The sequence below is a fragment of the Boeremia exigua genome (assembly GCF_020726555.1).
Source record: "Boeremia exigua strain MPI-SDFR-AT-0100 chromosome Unknown C7974scaffold_11, whole genome shotgun sequence".
In the NCBI taxonomy this organism is placed as follows: Eukaryota; Fungi; Ascomycota; class Dothideomycetes; order Pleosporales; family Didymellaceae; genus Boeremia; species Boeremia exigua.
Genome location: NW_025763528.1, coordinates 46,552 through 63,502, shown reverse-complemented (window position 1 = coordinate 63,502; position 16,951 = coordinate 46,552). Strand labels below are relative to the sequence as shown.

Genomic DNA, 16,951 nt, shown 5'->3' with positions numbered 1-16,951 from the left:
CATACTTCAGCATGAAATCCACAGGAAAAAACTTGACCATTAAGAAGCAAATTGTGGATAGAAGAAATCACTATTCGTCCAACTCCAAGTCTGACTCGTTGAACCATTTACCATCGTCCACAAGCACGCCGTTTTGGTCGAGAAGCGTACACTTCCCATCACTGACTTCCCTCACTGTGAAGACTCCCTCGCGTCGGGGATTTAGAATTTTTACTTGGTCATGAGGCCGAAGTGCAGAATTCTATGGGTACTTTGTGAGCGATGGTTTGTCAAATGATTTATAGGACTTGCATTGTCATATTGTTCGATTTCGGGACGTCCACCATCAGCGATATAGCTGGTTTGAGGCTTCTGCGCTGCGCTGAGACGATAAGCATGTATGCAAAGTCATAGATTGTGAATCCTACTCTCCGGCTGAACTCATTTTGCCAGTCGCCAATGTCAAAAGTGGGAAAGTGATGAGAGCGACAGCTGTTTTGACCAACAAGTTCCGCAGCGGCTCATCTTTAAAGCCTCACTCCCAGCGTTGTATTATGGCAGTTGCTTTTTTGCCTTTTTGCCTTTTTGCCTCATTGCCAGTGCTTTGAACGTGCATGCAGAATGCATGGGTGCTTGTTCAAAAGTGAGGCAACATCAACGCGTCTGGACAAATGCATGCACGAAGATACGAGCTACAGCCATAGCACATGCGTCGCACTAGAAGGACTTGGCACAAGTAGTGCTCACCTGATTTTTTAGTCCTCAGTCCTGCTCTATGTTCCATTCGACGCATAGTGCAGCACCGGAAATCGCGGGAAAAAAAGACGCGACAGCACAGCCTTCTCCGACCATGAGCTTATGATCATGTCATAAGACCACGTCAAATTCTCCATGAGCTCCCCCATCTTCTGTTGCTGCCCCAGTTGTTAGTACAGAGGAATGGCAGACATCCGAAGTTCTGATGTAGAGCTTGGTCAAGGTAATATTGCACAGCCGTCAACTTTACACAAGACGAGGGCTGTGAAAGGCTCACCGAGAGAGAGTACTTGGGACAAATTAACATCTTGTTTGATTGGCCGCAGTTGTGCAAGCAGCGGCAGGGCCGTCAAAGCTTGCGTGAAGCACCGATCTCTAGGGAAGAGTAGGCTATCACGTATATCATGACAAACTAATTAGCTAACATGGCAAAGTTGAAGCCAGGCCCAAGGGCTACCCCCGCTTTTCGGCACTGATCGCATCACACAATCACTTCTACCTCTGCCGGAGGTTCTCTGAATTGCGTGCAAGGACATTGCTTATGAAACAAGATAAACTATCGAAACTAGAGAGACGACTACATGAGATAGAAAAGAAGGAATTTGAAGCCGAGCCACTACGTCTAGCATCTTGCAGGATCAATGAATCAAGCGAGAGGAGTGCGCTTCTGGTCCAGATCGATGAAGCACTCACCGATTACGGTACGAAAGTTGAGATCTACATCGCTCTATCGCTGACAGATTGCATAGACGGCTACATCCTAAGGAGCCGACATATACTCGACTTGGAAACAGCCAGGCCTCAAGCTGTTACGAGCCTGCAGAATTGGACCGCAGGGACCACCTGTATTGCCAGAGCAGAAACCGCCTATCTCGATCAAGCTGGTGATTTGATGAGCATATCATCTACGGATGATACGGTAGTAGCCTGGCTAGAGAGGCTGACGGAAAGATTGTTAATTTGGCTTCGGCCAGTATTACGATTGGTACCTACGTTAGCTTCCGATTGGAAACAAACATATAAGCTGATAACACACAGGAACGCGCATTCGGAGTGTCAAGTGACCCAAGAGTTCACATCGTGCCGCAAGCATCAGTCGCAAAGGCTGCTCGAGTGATGATGACCCCATTTATTGTCACCTTGCTACTTGCACCAGTCATTGCTTGCAACTGTCTCAGTAGCCTTTCTGCCCGACTTGTGATAATCGTCACTGCTGCCAGCATATTTATTGCAGTCTTATCAGGATCGACACGGGCCAAAATTACTGAGCTTGTGGTAGCTGGCGCAACGTAAGTTTCTTATCATAGTCCTGTTCCCAGAGAAGGCTTACATGTAAAAGATACACTACGGTTCTGATTGTGTTCATCACGAATACAAAGGTCACTCTCCAGGAGAATGAATAAGTGGGAAGATTCACCTGGATGAATTCATTCTTTGATATTTACAAGAAGGACGTGGTTACTCGCAAAATCAGTCCTAAGCCTTTGTATGTATTGAGTATTATCAATGTCTACTCTGATATAGGCTTGTAGTTTCTGAAGCTTCTTATGTGTTGCAAGCATATATGTTTCTCCAAGACGTCGATGTTTTTGTTCAACTACTGTTGGCGTGATGAATTTTTACGTGCAACCCGATATGAATCAGGCCGCTATGTGCTGATACTGCATGTAGAAGCATGGACTGGTTTCGTACATCAGCTGACCCAACCTGGCTATGTCTGTTCGACGCAACGCCACTAAATCCGGATCGTCGACCTACATAGGTACACAGCACAGTAAACTTCTGTTTTTACTTCACGGTGGAGTCACTGACAGCTCGATGACTCCCAAGCTAAGTTCAAGAGGAGAACAGCATGTCAGACTAACAGATCTGATGAGGCTACACGAAACGTGTACATGCAGTGATGGTTTGCTGTCCTCCAACGAATACCTTAGTAGTCAAGCGTGGCTAGATCGTGCGGCGCTAGGTATCGGTACAACGCACGCCGTAAGCTACGCAGCGCCTTCGACAGCAAGCGATTCTGATTCGCTGGCCACAACTGATATGGAGCATCGCCGCGGGACAGGCTGCATAGTGGCGGCACCACGGTACCTAGATACTAACGAGGAATACTTCGCGGCTGTCCTGCATAATGTCAGTGTTAACAATACTTCGATTATCTAGATAGTGACAGGTCTTTATTGTGGCCCTGTCTTACACATGGAGTCGGCAGCTGCACACGTCAGTGATGGAACGTGGGAATCTAAAAGCATCTCATCTGCCCAGCATGTGTAGGTAAGGGCCATGTTCCATCTTGTGCATACGCGAGCCCCTGTACTTGCCCGCTACTCTATATTCTGATCCATCAACCGAATCTGGAAGATGAACAGGCGAGAAGGGCAAATTCTCGCGTGGATCATGCCGAGTCAAGTCAGATCGCTTTGCCACGCCGATGCAAGTACGTAGACATGGTATCTCTAACCCTTATCGTCATACGCGATGTCCAAATTCCAAAAAGATTGGCCCCTGATGAATCAGGATCATACTAGGCCATGCTTGCAACCATACGTGCCTCGAACCGTCTTTCAGCTAGCCACCTGATGCTGGGACTGATCCCATTCATTGGCATCCTCTTTATAACATAACTTCTGAGTAGGTAGATATCTGTAATCGTACATAAGCTACCTTCCAACTGTAGCTGAGAAATACCAGTTGCCAAATTTCTTAAACGGCAGATCCAATTTAAGCATGAAGTTTTTTAGTGCCTCTGTTAGTCTTTTTGCAGCGGTTGCCCTACGGGATAGTCCTCTCGTATCCGCACATCCTAAAGGCGAGCTAGTCATCGCTTGTGCCGTTAATTGCAAGGCAGCTACTGGAGTTCTGGGAGCGGTCAAAGCCCTGGGCGCGCCCGCAACTTCGTTCTGCAGCTCCTTGCTCCAGGTACCCGCTACAAGCACTGTCCAGACTACCATTACACCACCACCAACCCAAGTGTATGTGTATCTCCTTTGCCTGATGCGTGTATCTGATGGCTAATCTCCACAGAACTGAGACAGCTCAGCCTGTGCTAGTCACTGTCAGCGTGATCTCGGCAATATGTCCGCAGCAGGCGCCGTTAAAAATTATTATAACTAAATACTAAGTCATTATATTTAATAAAGTAGTATATTTTAATATATGCGTGCACTAACTTTTTACACGTACTAGGTGTATAGATGCTATACTAGTTAAATAATTCTAATTTGGAGATGCTTACCCTAGCTTCCTGTCGGGCCTACTTTTTGCACATTACCCTGTGTGCAGGTTCGGCGTTAAGCTACACGCTGCTGGATGCATCATGCGCGTAGGTTACCAACAATCATTGTTTAGTCAGACTGAACAACTCTAACCCACACATATTATTCATCTATACGTCCGTTATTGCACACAGTACTAGGTAGGATGCACATCTGAACGGAGACCTACCTACCCCCAGGTCTAAATCGCTGTGTTCGAAATTATCCTCCCCTCCAAAATATCTTATTCAATCAGGCTCTTAGTCATTACACTACGGCAGCAGTTTCTAAGTATCCATGATGCTAGTATACTATATAAGGCTTTTCTATCCTTCTTCCATTATTCTTAGTCTTTGTATCCTGCAGCTCTCCAGAATCACACTTCTTGCAATCTTCTTGCAATTCAACTTGACGTCTCCTGTTCAAGTCTTGTGACTTTCTGTCTCCCCATCGACATGCCTTTTCCAGCTTTTGATCCGGCTGAATACAGCCTTCCCGAGTTCACGCGTTACGCTGCTGTCCACGCAGATCCTAAGGGCCCTGGCGATGCACGCCCAACTGCCGAGCAGGTCATCAAAGACGAAGATCTCGACGGCAAGCTCATCGGAAAGACCATCTTGATCACTGGCTGCAGCTCAGGGATCGGCATCGAGACCGCTCGCGCGCTCAAGTCGACTGGTGCCCGCATATTCGCCACAGCCCGTGATATTGAAAAGGGCAAGAAGGCTCTTGGGGACATCCTTGAGCCCGGAAAGGTCGAGCTCCTCCACCTTGACCTTAATTCCCTCGCCTCTGTTCGTATATGCGCCGCCGAATTTCTGGCCGCCAGCAACAACCAACTCAACATCCTCATCAATAACGCCGGCATCATGTCCTGCCCGGAGGGCACGACTGAAGACGGTTTCGAACTGCAAGTGGGCACCTGCCATCTGGCGCACTTCCTGCTTTTCCAGCTCGTCAAACCTGCGCTGCTCGCATCCACCAAGCCTGATTTTCTTTCGCGCGTAGTCAGCGTAGCGTCAATGGCACATCGCTATTTCCCCCCTAAGCTTGAGAACTTCCAGCTCCGCAACGGCGAATATCACCCAGATCGTGCCTACGCCCACGCCAAGACAGCAAACATCTGGTTTGCAAACTACATAGATCGACGTTATGGGGCGCAAGGTCTCCACGGTCTTTCAGTTCATCCTGGCGTCATCTTCACTGCATTATCCAAGTTTGTTCCAGAAGAAATGTTAACAAGTTATGCAAAAGATCCTGTGTTAGCCGCTACACGTAAAACCCCAGAGCAGGGTGCCGCTACAACGGTGTGGGCAGCTGTAGCGCACGTGTGGGAGGGAAGGGGAGGGTTGTATCTTGAAAATTGCCAAGTTAGTAAGCCCGTTGTAGATGGCTACGGACCTATGGAACCCGGGTACGAAAGGTGGACGTATGACCCCGAGAGCGAGGAGAAGCTATGGGTTATGAGCAATAAGCTTGTTGGATTTAGAGAGACGTAAGATGTATAAGGTTCCTAGCATATTTATGAATCGCTGGCCATCCTTAAACCCGCTTTCTTTGGTGAGATTTCCGGCGTGTGGCTGCCTCGTTGGCTGCTTGAAGCTTGGTGAATACCTGGTGTGCCAACACTAGCTTGTGCGCAATAATTGCAGCCCCCTTTGACACTTTCTCAAAGACTTCAAATAATGACGTTTGAATTGTTGTCTTCACAAGTGTTAATTGTGACCCAAGTTCAACAATTTTAACGTGTCCGCGCGCGTTCCGCGCGCGACGCTCAGTTTCCACCTCAGCACCCCTTCAACAATAAGACTATGGAGCCACATGCAATAGCGATTATTACAAAATATTTTGGTGGGATGCTCTATAGTTTTTTGACTAGAAGACTGCACTGCAACGCGATCAGAGAGAACCAAAAACAGCCTGGATGGCTGGCACCGACTCGCCCATGAACATAGGCCATCTGAGACCCAGGTGTCGGTCCTGTGTCCCTCCCATAGCTCCATAGACAACCACTTCCGGTAACATCTAGAGTCATTTCCAAGTCGAACACCGTGGATGCTTCGAAAGTCCCTTCAGCTTCGGCAGCAGGTTGGAAAACCAGTCGGACTTTGCGCAGGACAATCAGACCATGCTCTTCGATCAGTTCATCATGTAGTGTGTGGCACCATAAGTCGACGAAGACCACGGTACAGTCCGATCTTCCAAATAACTTACTCTGTACGGAACTATGTTTTCGTGCACGACTATCATCTTGCACGGCTATTGAAGCCTATCAAGGCAACGCACAAGGCTAACTACGTACTAGCAATACCACCCTAGCTCATCAGGCCAAGACTCGTTGGCGCGCGAATTTGCGAAATGCGCAACCGTTTTCCAAATAGGCAATGCAACTAATCTACCACAATGCCAATGCTGCCTTAATATAATAGGATGCGAAGAAGGCTGCGGAATGGAAAGTTAAGTGTAGAGTGATGCTAAGCTGATCATCACAAGGAGACTTGTAAAGGCAATTAGGAAGGTTGTGAGGAGAATGATTTTGGCTTAAGGCCTAGTCGTGTGTGCTCTGTGTAGATTGGCGATGTCAGCTGTGGCATAATAAGGTCGAAAATGTTCGGTAGAAGGCTACGCGTACGATCGAGCGCATCGGTCATGATGAATGCAGTGTCGAGCGGTTCAGGAAAATAGTTCCGGCGAGAGCGTTGATCAAGGTACTAAGACACACTCGTCACGAAAATAACACAGGAGAGATGCAGAGTGTTGTAATGAAGGCACAGTGTTTTAAAATATAGTACAAGCTAGTAGTCATGAGTCTAGGTTCATGTCGTTTTGGGCGGATCAACAGAGGATTTGTGAAGTGTCAACAGGGTGTGAAGGCGAGGTCCCGATAGACATCTCAAGAATCTGGGGATCCGGTTCAGCTTGGAAAAAGACGGGTGGGGTCAAAGACCCACATTGTGCAATGAGGCCGTTAGCTTCGGTGCACTAGTTGTTCCGATATTGATTCTTCAGGAACTCTGCATATCAATGTACATGTACAGGCATCAATAAAGTAGATACAGAGATTTAACTATTCGCTGAGAGCAATGACTGTTGACTCGGGCTCAAACTGTTTGCCGGAATGACATGCTAGTACCATACGAGTCCCCACAAATGACCATCTCGGGCATTTGGCATCGCGAGAGTACCGTATGAATGTCAGGGTTCTAGGATGGCCTTTAACTCTTCGGACGAATTGCTAGAAGTACGAGAGTGTGATAATCCAGCTACGCTCCCCCAAAGGACGTGTGGACATTGGGACAGCTGTTGTAGGGTTCTATCTTGCACGCAAACCTAGGTGCATGAAGATGAAACGCATGACGGCAGACTTGGGTGTTTGATTCTGATGTGATAGATTGATGACAAGATTTTCTGAGGCGTCGGTTATCATATCTCGTTAGGATGATGCATTCTTGTTCTGTGTAGTCATCGTTCACAATATATGATTTTGAGCTTTAGATGCGTCTGTGTTTCGCATATACCTTGTCAAGACTTGCCTAGGGAACGGGAAATCTCCCGTGTACATCCGAAAATTGCAAAACATCTTTCATCTGGCAATCCGTGTTGCAGGGTTAATTGCATAATGACGCAAGAGATTTTGACCTGTGTCACGGGGCTAAATCTCTGCGGGTCGTTGATAAGGTATAAAAAGCACCCGGTGTCATCTAGAAAGTATTCTCATCAAAGATTCCATCAGTTTTTTCGTTCCCAAATATGACGAACCCTAAGCCCTCGATGACTCCTTTATCGGAATTGCCATTCTTGGACATAATCAAGCTGTCGATGCCGATCATTACTACGGTATCACTTGCTGTTGCGGCTTTGATCTCGCTCGTCATCATCACCTCCAACAAATCCAAGATTCCTCTCGCGAACCCCCCAGACCGCTTCCGGACGGCATTTTCTCGTCAAGTGGAATTCATAACACACGGGCTCGAGGTTGTGGAAAAAGCTAGAAAGCAATATGGCAAGCAGCCTTACAGACTAATCACCAATGTGGGTGAGACGATTGTGCTCCCGCCTTCGTACGCTCAAACAATCCGAAATGAAAAAGCGTTGCACTTCGGTACAACCTTTGCAGAGGTGAGGTCCACAAATCTGTTTTGCGAAGATTTTCAGGCTTACTCAGGACCTAGGATTTCCATGGCTATCTGGCTGGCTTTGAGCCTTTTGGTACCCTTGGCGATAAGAGGGACCTGGTTCAGCGTGTAGTGAAGAAACAACTAACCAAACAATTAAGTTAGTGGACAATGTACTAAGTGATGCGCGGTACTGACTGAAGTCCAGATTTTACATCGAAGCCACTCTCTAATGAAACCATTTTTGCGCTCGATATTGTCTTTGGGAATTCTTTAGGTATAAGTGGGCATACCTACATTTTACATAAACTAACAGTTTTATAGAATGGAAAGAGACTAACATTACGAACGACATACTCAAAGTTGTGTCCCGCTTGTCATCAAAGATATTCCTTGGAGACAAACTCTGCCGCGATGAACGCTGGATTGAATTATCGAAAGAATACGTCGTTACTGCTGTCGAATCCACGAAAAGTTTCCTCGCATGGCCTAGATCCTTGCACTTCATCATCCCATGGGTTTCAAAAGATGCTAAATTAGTCCTTCAGCTTCTCAATGGCATCCGCGGCATCCTTCAGCCAATTTTGGATGAGAGAGAGCGGATGAAAACCGAAGCTAAAAAGATGGGTAAGCCAGTCCCGGTCTTCGAAGACACATTGGAGTGGCTTCAGGAAGAGAGCAAGGGAGCTGCATACGACCCCGCTGCATACCAAATGCTTCTCACAATCGGCGCCATACACACGACTTCCGACTTGCTCAGTCAGATTCTCATGCGTCTCGGAAATGAGCCGCATCTTATTGATGACCTAAGGGCGGAGATCGTATCAGTCGTCGGCGCTGATGGTTTTTCCAAAGGCTCAATCGCCAATTTGAAGCTCATGGATAGTGCGCTCAAGGAAACACAGCGAATTAAGCCGTTACAGCTGCGTAAGTAATCTTCAATCTTCTTACTAGATCGATATCTAGTTTACTAACCTTTGAAAACTAGTCTCAATGAAGAGAGTTGCAGAGAAGAAGGTTGTTCTCCCAGACGGTTTTACTATCAACAAGGGCGATCGTGTTGCTGTGGATGCGTACGCGATGCTGGACCCAGAGGTTTACCCTAATCCAGAGAAGTTCGACATTTATCGATACCTTCGCATGCGCGAAAATACTGATCATCCTACAAAGGCTCTCCTTGTTTCTACTGGCCCTGAGAACCTCACCTTTGGCCACGGGATCCATGCATGTCCTGGACGTTTCTTCGCTGCTCTTGAGATAAAGATTGCTCTTTGCCACATTTTAACAAAGTATGACTGGGAGCTTCTACCGGGATCAAACTTGGAACCGTTTGTCCAAACTGGCGAGCAGACGTGCCTTGATCCTGGGAACATGATGCGCTTTAGACGTCGCAAAGAGGAGATCGACTTTAATTCTCTATCCTATGAATAAGACTTATGTACTTTGAACTACAACAAACAAATCAATGAACCTTACGGGTGTGTTAGTTACATACGTGCTTTGTCGTCACTACCATGCTGCCAAAGTACTAGGTATTCTACCGCCACTTGCCTGCGCCACCAAAAAACCTCATCTCCTTGTCGATCACGATGACACGAGGTTCATCATCGTCGAGGAGCGCCTCGAGGCTGTTTCAACCAGGTATGAACAAGTTGCCGAACCATGATTGGCTCAATCCATGATGTCTTTCGCGACCACAGGCGTAGCGTCACCACCTCCTGTGGAACCCACGGCCATACCGAACGGTTTCCCAACAACTGTGGCCTGGACAGCAGGTGAGACTGCGGCCATGACGGCGAGAAGAGTAGTGTAAAGCCTGGTAAATTTTGAATTGATCTGCCATGCAGAGCAAAAGGAATGAATGGACGAACGCGTGTCATAGGGAAAGAGTGATGAACGGAAAGCAGCGAGCGAATGATGAAATTGCGAGTGTAGGATGTCTATAAAGATTTGAGACTGTTATACTTACCTGCATTTACATCCTGGAGGCGATCAAATGGCGCTCCAACTTCTGGCCAACTTTCGTGATGTCTCAGCCACACCGCCAATACCAAAGTACTACGCCTAGCCATTGGCGAGTCGACAGTGCGGGTACCCTGTGCAGCGACAGGCAACAAAGAATAGGGGAAGTGCGACAGTACATGAAGGGAGGTAGATCGTTTATTGGTACTAACTTACGCGTTGTGTCATGATCGATCTGGCTACCGAGGTGTTTGACGGGCGCAATATCCACGGATCATCCTTCAGTGGATATGAACGTCTTATCTCCTACCAAATGCGAAGGCACAGGCTACGCAAATCTTAGGACCGATCTTGCTGGGTCGATTGAAGTGGGCTGCGGAACATGTGCTGGGTTTGTGCGGTGATGATTGCTACGTACGCTCAAGACAAAGACTTTTGTTCTGGGATGGGATTGTGCTAGAATCATGTAGGTTCTTATTGCGCGGAGTGATGCCCTTGATTATTTCAGTTCACCTTAAAGTTCGAAGCTACTGGGATTAACAGTTATCTAATTCAAAATCTCTGTAGCAGCTTATAAGGCAGCGTAGTAAAATTATCTAATAATATTTTTCTTGTAATTTATACTATCAAAGCGCTAAATTAAACAATAGATACTATTTGTTATTTCTAGTAACTCTTCTAGAGATGTATAGATTATTATAAGCTAGTAATTAGGGCTCTAGATTACTAATATAGCTATTTAGTAGAATAATTAGTAATTAGCCTAGTAGACGTTAGATTCTCTATTCTTTTAAGTTTAAAGCCTATAACAAGGCTATAGAGATAGAAAAGTAGCTTTAAAACGTTACTAACATAAGCTAAGTAGGTAGAGAGATTAATAATCTTAGGTTCTAAAAGAGTGCCTAAAATTCAAAAGCTAGTGTTTTAGTATTAATCTCTAGATGGCCTGCCAGTGTGTCTCCATGAATTTGCGGATGCTGACAGGCTTCACGTCTGGGCACAGCTTATTGAGGATAGGCCGCAGGATGACCTCATCCTCGTCGTCGCGGATGTACGCCAACCTGAACTCGGACCACAGCATGCCCATGAAGTTGTGCTCGTCCAGTTCGGACATCTGCTTCTCGACCTCGGCCTTGGTGATGGCCTTGACCTGCATCTTCTGGCCCGTGACGGCTTCGGCGTGGGCGACCAGTTCGCCCATGGTGACGGTGTCGCCAACCATACTCATGTCGTCCTGCCACTCAGGCAGATCCAGCGCGGCCACGACGAACTTGCCAACGTCCTCCATTGACGTCATCGTGATGCGCGGCCACGAGCCGTTATCCTTTTGCGGCAGCTCCGCAAGGGCGTTCTTTAGGCCTATAAGAAAGGCGCCGGAGCCGTCAGATAGGTCACCCTACCTTGCCAGGCCCTGGATCGCGGCGTCCTCGCCGGCAGCGTAGCCGCCGCCCTTCTTCATCTCTTCAAACAGCGTGTCCTTGTCAACTTTAGCAGGCACAGGGAAGATGCCGTGGCCAATGTAGTTCATAAACGAGCCGTGATTGAAGCGGGCGCATTCAATCTCGCCGCAGTGCTTCTCGCACTCCTCCCACACGCCCTCAAAAGCCCACTTAGTGGAGCTAACGTTCTCCCAGCCCCTGAAGCCAAAGCCCCACTGTGCCGGCGCGAAGCGCTTGCAGCCTGCCTCCAGCGCTGCCTTCAGCAGGTTGATCTGGATTGTGCCCTGCGTGCCGTCAATCGCCGATGTGACACTGACGACCGTGTGCACGCCCTTGAGCGCTGTTGTGAGCGACTCGGTCGAGAGGTAGTCAACGGTGCGGACCTGCGTGCGTAAGCTGTCTGGGTCCATAGCTCGCAGCCAAGACGGCGGGTTGGGCGACCGCGACAGGATCACGGCGTTCCATGCGGGAGAGGTCCGCGACGAGAGCAGCGCCGCTGTCAGGGCACGGCCGAGACTGGCGGACGATCCGCCAGCAATCGCGAGAGTGGACATTTTGTTGGTGGATTTGGGGCGGCAGGGAGCTAGGCAATATCTTTCGTGAGAGGAGGTTTCGCAACACGTGAATGAAGCAAATTGGCGGATTGGGTGTGAGGGGTAGATTGATGAGATATGAGAGAACAGCCTTAGGGTCTGCTCGGCTTGTTCGGCCACGTTTGCCGGCTTTTGTGGTTGTGTTTGCTGTTTCAATTGCTCAAATGGGGGTTGTATGCTGACGAGACTCTGGTAGGACGTCGACTTTATGGTACTCTAGCGCGTTGCGCCGGCGCCCGCGGACCCCACAACGATGAACTTTGGGCCGCTGTCGGACCAAAACTGAGAGCTCAATAGAGTCCCTCATCAGTCCAATCGAGTCGCTGCAGTTCTCTAGATTTCCTATAAGACTCGGTACGTCCAGAAAACATCGTCCATCCCACTATCCGAGCTTTTCCCAAACTGCCCCGACGCTCTCTTCACAATGGTCAGCAGTCTCCCCACCCTCCCTTTCTACGTCTTCGGCATCTTCGAGCCGACGGTGCTCATCCTGGCCTTTGTCGTTACCACGGTGCTGCCGAATTACTATTCGACCGCCATGGCGAAACACACTCGGGCCTCGCCCGTCCACCCCGCCACCGAGAAGCCGACGGAGTCCATCTACCTATCGCAGCTCAGCAACCTGTTCCTGCTCGTCAGCGTCATCTCTCTCTACGTCCTCAACTCAACCGACGACGAGAAGGTTGCCGCGGCGTACCTGACGGCCCTCTGGTGGGGCGACCTGGGCCACCTCGGCGTCACCGTCTGGTGCCTGGGCTGGGAGTCCTTCAGCAACGTCGGCGCCTGGAACCTCGTGATCCTGGGCAACGTATGCATCCCGGCCTTTCTCTTTTCCATGAGGTCCCTGTACCTGCTCCAACGCCTTCTACATCGCAGCGGGGAACCCCGTTTCTGATGCCTTGCGGGCCGCAGACACTATAACGTAGACGCTCGATTTATTTTCTTCGCCAATCAGAAAAGGAATTCGAGTTTTGAAATACAGAGGAATCAAATACAGAATTACTAGCAAGCTCTCTTTGTCCAGCTCATGACCCACCCGGAGTAATCTTGTACTCTACTACTACTGTGTCATCACGCGAAGAACACTGGATAGCATGAAAACAATGACAGCCTTCTCTAAAGCAAACATCACTAGTACAAGGGCACTGTTTTCACTGGTGCCTTCCCCCAGCATCTGGAATGCTTGAAGATGCTACGGTCAGAAACTGATCCAGCCAAGTTTCGAATACAACATGAACGCAAACGGAGACGCGCTGATTTTTTTCAAGTGCAAACATATGTTTGCTGCTACTGTCAGTCCTCCATCTTGCCAGGTGTACAGAAAAATAATCAGTTTGGTACGGCAGCTACGTAGGCGGTGAGTGGACAAAGAATTAGATCGACTGTCACGCTTCTTGTACTGACAACAAGGCCACGATACGTGGAGGCAAGGGCGTTGTTAACGTTTTCGAAGTATTACAAAATGCTGCCCCAGCCACCACTATCACTAGGAGCGCGAGTGTTAAGGCTGCTGCCGCAAACAATGATGCTATCAAAGTCTGGGTCCTCCTTGGGATGGACTTGCAGATTTTCAGTCCTCGTTTGATGTAAACACAACTATAGTATGATTTTCGTGATTGTTTGATCAGAGTTGAAACACTAATTGCTTATGTCCTCGTGGTCATGTGTGTCGAAGGAGATACGTCAAACCCGCGAGGGATCAGACTCGGCCTCCCTACGGATGATTTCCACTGCCTTCTCAGCAAAAGCGTAAACCGCAGTTAATATGTTTCCTCGGGGTATGAGAGGCAAAACACTCGCATCGCAAACCCTCACATTCTTCGTCCCATACACTCTCAACCTCGTGTCGATGACGCCACCCAGATCCTCTCTCATCATAGAACAAGTCCCGCAAGGATGATAGTTCGTTGCCGAGTTGATCGCAAGTATCCCTTTTGCATCATCAAGCGACGATAGCGGATGGGGAAAGCTCCGAGGTAGTCTTTTGCCACCGGCCTTCGTCATAGCAGCGAATGTAGGCTTTTGAAAGAGCCTCTCGATGAGCCGCAAGTGGCGAGCCAGTATTTCCGTATCAAGCGGATGGGACAGGTAGTTGAACTTGATCTCCGGCTGGAGCGAGGGATCAGAAGAAATGTGGCAGCTTCCGCGCGAGAATGGATGAGCTAGCATTGCCACAACAGTGACAAAGTTCCCGTCGACGAATTGCGGTGTGCCTTTGGGCATAGATTCGCTGTCTCGATTGCGCTGTGAGCGCAGCATAAAATTAGTCGCGGTTGCTTCGTTGGGATTCTCGATCGCTTTTTGAATGACGGAGTACTGGGCTCGTAGGCTGGCGTTGCTCTCTTTTGCGAGACAAGCTTTTACCGTTTCGACGAGCTGCTGTGTCTCTGTTGGGCTTTCCAGCATCTGAAGTGGCGTGAAAGCAAAGCTGTATGCGGCTCCTTCCGCCATTCGACCAGTGCGGTTGTGTTGATACTCCAACAGTGCCGCCTTCGATTCTTCAGGATCCTGCATTGCACTGTCACGAGTAGGGATGTCATCATGAGTCTCGCATGACAAACTACAGTTCAGGTGGTCTTGTAGGTTCTCTCCTACTCCTGGAAGTTCGTACAGAACTGGAACGTTTGCGGCTGAGAGGACTGATTCGGATCCGATACCAGATCGTTCCAAAATAGCAGGAGATTCAAACGCACCTGCGCAGAGAACAATTTCTCGGCCATGGATAAAAAACTCTTTCCCTCGGTGTTTATACCAGACACCTTTAGCATTAAGCTTCCCTTTTGCGGCCGTTGCTTCATCAAATGCAATCTTATCAACCTTTACGCCAGTCTTCAGTGTCACGTTGGCTCTTTCCAACGCAGGTTCCAGAAATGCTGTAGCTGCATGGCTTCGCTCGCCTATTGAAGAGTTGACCGCATTGGCGGCAGTCACTGCTCCGACAAAGCTCTCGGTGAACCCAGTAGTTCTTGTTGCGTGGCCAAGCTCCTCATGAGCTCTAATCCACTCAGACTGGAGGACATCGATGGCTTTCGGGAATGATGTTTGCACTCGATGTAGATATCTCTCATCATCGTCCACTCGCGGTCCAGAGCCTTCGTTTTGCCACCGGTTGTAGCAATCTTTCATGGCTTGAGAGCTCCACTCTTCTTTCCCAGAATCGGATAGAAGCTCTTCGGCGATACGGTCTTGCCACTCGTAGTTCGGAAATACTACACTGTGACTATTAATCGCACTAGTACCGCCCACCAGCTTGCCCCTCGGGTGCTTGACACTCCTATTGTTCAAGCCCGGTTCCGGCGCGGAAGAATATCGCCAATCATAGGCAGGATTTGACAACAGCTTACCCTGTAGACCGGGCGTTTGAACGTTTGGGTCATTGCGAATGTGCTCTCCAGCTTCGAGAACTAGGACCTGGTGATTGGGTAGCTGCTGCGAGAGACGTGCCGCAATGAGGCATGCGGCTGATCCGGCACCGATCAGGATGAAGTCATATCCCTCCACGCCAGAATAAGGCGTCTTGCTTGGCATCGTTACAAAAGCTTGGGTGGTGGTGATCTCGCGAAGACTTGAGTCGGTGTGGTCGAGGGAAACATTTTGCAGCCTAAAAAGAGGGGCAAATGTACTAAGCTTAATTGTTATTATACAACCCATTCGGTGTTAGTACATGAGCATGTCCCGAGGTCCAGGGCACGATTCCTCATACGGGTCCTGCCTGTTAGGTACCGGCTACAAGCGAAACAGGCAGGGTCTTTACCGAAAACACCCTGGTCCTATCCAACTATCTAGTCTATATAAAGAGACGGATGCTTACAACTCGCTGCATGCGCACTACGAAGCCCTCCCTACACTGAACCATTTACGATTTTACACCTCGCTATTGTCTGTATCAACTCTCGTAGAAGAGAACTACCAGCAGTGGGTTGTTTGACCAGCCCTGCTGACCAATTTCAGGGCCCCCGGGTCGAAGCTCGTCGAAGCTCCTCCAGCGTCTTTTACAAGGCTGTCTGACCGTGCCTCGATCTTGCAGTACCAACATTCCACCTCCAACGTCATCTCGTTCTATTATACATAGAGCCAGTCTAGCAAGATTATCACTGGTATGCCAGGGATTTGGGAGCTAGATCACATGTGCAACGCGACTTGATCAAATGTGACCCCGCTGTGAAAGATGATTACTCCGACATGCTTGCATTGGCGTCATCGGAGGAGGATGGTCGCTAGCACCTACCACGAGCGCGGGCAACCGCATTCAGACACCGCAGCCCACGCAACCTGGCATGATTTCAGGTTGCAAGAAGTTTCATCATGCGGCCGAGGGTTTCGTCTGCAGTCAGCTTATCGGCTACAACAAGACCAGTCTGGCCGACTTTATGAAGTGGAACCCGGGAGTTGAAAGGAATATTGTAGGACGATGCATGTGCGCGAACACATTCGTCTATGTGGGTGCTTGAGAGATCGTGGTGCGCGGAAGAGAATATGTGGTAGACCATCTTAATGTTTCGATATTACATTCGCGATCGAAAGCTCAACAATCACCGCATAATCTCCCGACGCTACCTACTCTGATTGATGACCTAACCAGTTAGCTAGGCATTGCCCACATCTGGGGTTTGCATCGGTTTTGCGATGGGGTTAATAGTGGGACTGTAAAGGTGTCATTTACATACAAGATGTGGTTGTTTGTGCCTGAAATTGGAGAGATAGAGGGCAAAGGCAGGCAATCATCTGCTGACATACGCTTGAACAGCTTGGCCACGTTCTTTGCCTAAACCGGCTAGCGCGCGTGGAGACCCCCGACCTTAGCCTCAACTTCTTTTTGAATGACATTGGCCTAAGATATTAGTGCTTATTTT

The 16,951-nt window shown here is 48.8% G+C and overlaps 7 protein-coding genes across 7 annotated transcripts; 5 read left to right on the top strand and 2 right to left on the bottom strand.

The window, feature by feature from the left end:
- Positions 1-447: 447 nt before the first annotated feature.
- Positions 448-2,502, top strand: C7974DRAFT_41405 (uncharacterized protein). Its single transcript, XM_046143775.1, has 6 exons — positions 448-958; positions 1,170-1,436; positions 1,485-1,720; positions 1,774-2,024; positions 2,075-2,221; positions 2,407-2,502. Exons 1-5 carry the CDS (start codon positions 919-921, stop codon positions 2,136-2,138), a joined length of 858 nt encoding a protein of 285 aa, XP_045993062.1. The 5' UTR covers positions 448-918; the 3' UTR covers positions 2,139-2,221; positions 2,407-2,502.
- A 960-nt stretch (positions 2,503-3,462) lies between these two features.
- C7974DRAFT_379198 (uncharacterized protein) lies at positions 3,463-3,856 on the top strand (the record flags this gene model as incomplete). The annotated part of the gene is made up of 2 exons (XM_046140448.1): positions 3,463-3,707; positions 3,760-3,856. 2 exons carry the CDS (start codon positions 3,463-3,465, stop codon positions 3,854-3,856), a joined length of 342 nt encoding a protein of 113 aa, XP_045993061.1.
- Positions 3,857-4,444: 588 nt separating this feature from the next.
- C7974DRAFT_441835 (uncharacterized protein) lies at positions 4,445-5,488 on the top strand (the record flags this gene model as incomplete). The annotated part of the gene is made up of 1 exon (XM_046145383.1): positions 4,445-5,488. One exon carries the CDS (start codon positions 4,445-4,447, stop codon positions 5,486-5,488), a length of 1,044 nt encoding a protein of 347 aa, XP_045993060.1.
- Positions 5,489-7,723: 2,235 nt separating this feature from the next.
- C7974DRAFT_441827 (cytochrome P450) lies at positions 7,724-9,535 on the top strand (the record flags this gene model as incomplete). Its single annotated transcript, XM_046145382.1, has 4 exons — positions 7,724-8,108; positions 8,162-8,264; positions 8,429-9,031; positions 9,093-9,535. Exons 1-4 carry the CDS (start codon positions 7,740-7,742, stop codon positions 9,533-9,535), a joined length of 1,518 nt encoding a protein of 505 aa, XP_045993059.1. The 5' UTR covers positions 7,724-7,739.
- A 1,468-nt stretch (positions 9,536-11,003) lies between these two features.
- On the bottom strand, positions 11,004-12,059 carry C7974DRAFT_441826 (uncharacterized protein; the record flags this gene model as incomplete). The annotated part of the gene is made up of 2 exons (XM_046145381.1): positions 11,004-11,289; positions 11,467-12,059. 2 exons carry the CDS (start codon positions 12,057-12,059, stop codon positions 11,004-11,006), a joined length of 879 nt encoding a protein of 292 aa, XP_045993058.1.
- Positions 12,060-12,522: 463 nt separating this feature from the next.
- C7974DRAFT_416408 (uncharacterized protein) lies at positions 12,523-13,688 on the top strand (the record flags this gene model as incomplete). Its single annotated transcript, XM_046143979.1, has 2 exons — positions 12,523-12,906; positions 13,509-13,688. The coding sequence occupies 2 exons, from the start codon at positions 12,523-12,525 to the stop codon at positions 13,686-13,688; spliced, it is 564 nt and encodes a 187-aa protein (XP_045993057.1).
- On the bottom strand, positions 13,540-15,684 carry C7974DRAFT_401471 (uncharacterized protein). Its single transcript, XM_046142606.1, has one exon. It carries the CDS (start codon positions 15,624-15,626, stop codon positions 13,782-13,784), a length of 1,845 nt encoding a protein of 614 aa, XP_045993056.1. The 5' UTR covers positions 15,627-15,684; the 3' UTR covers positions 13,540-13,781.
- Between the last annotated feature and the right edge of the window lie 1,267 nt (positions 15,685-16,951).

Bases quoted from the DNA above. Each gene is read 5' to 3' on its own strand.
- C7974DRAFT_401471 (XM_046142606.1), bottom strand. From the start codon at position 15,626: ATGCCAAGCAAGACGCCTTATTCTGGCGTGGAGGGATATGACTTCATC.
- C7974DRAFT_41405 (XM_046143775.1), top strand. From the start codon at position 919: ATGGCAGACATCCGAAGTTCTGATGTAGAGCTTGGTCAAG. The intron at 959-1,169 runs GTAATATTGCAC...AACATGGCAAAG, and splicing joins TGATGTAGAGCTTGGTCAAG to TTGAAGCCAGGCCCAAGGGC. The intron at 1,721-1,773 runs GTACCTACGTTA...GATAACACACAG, and splicing joins TTCGGCCAGTATTACGATTG to GAACGCGCATTCGGAGTGTC.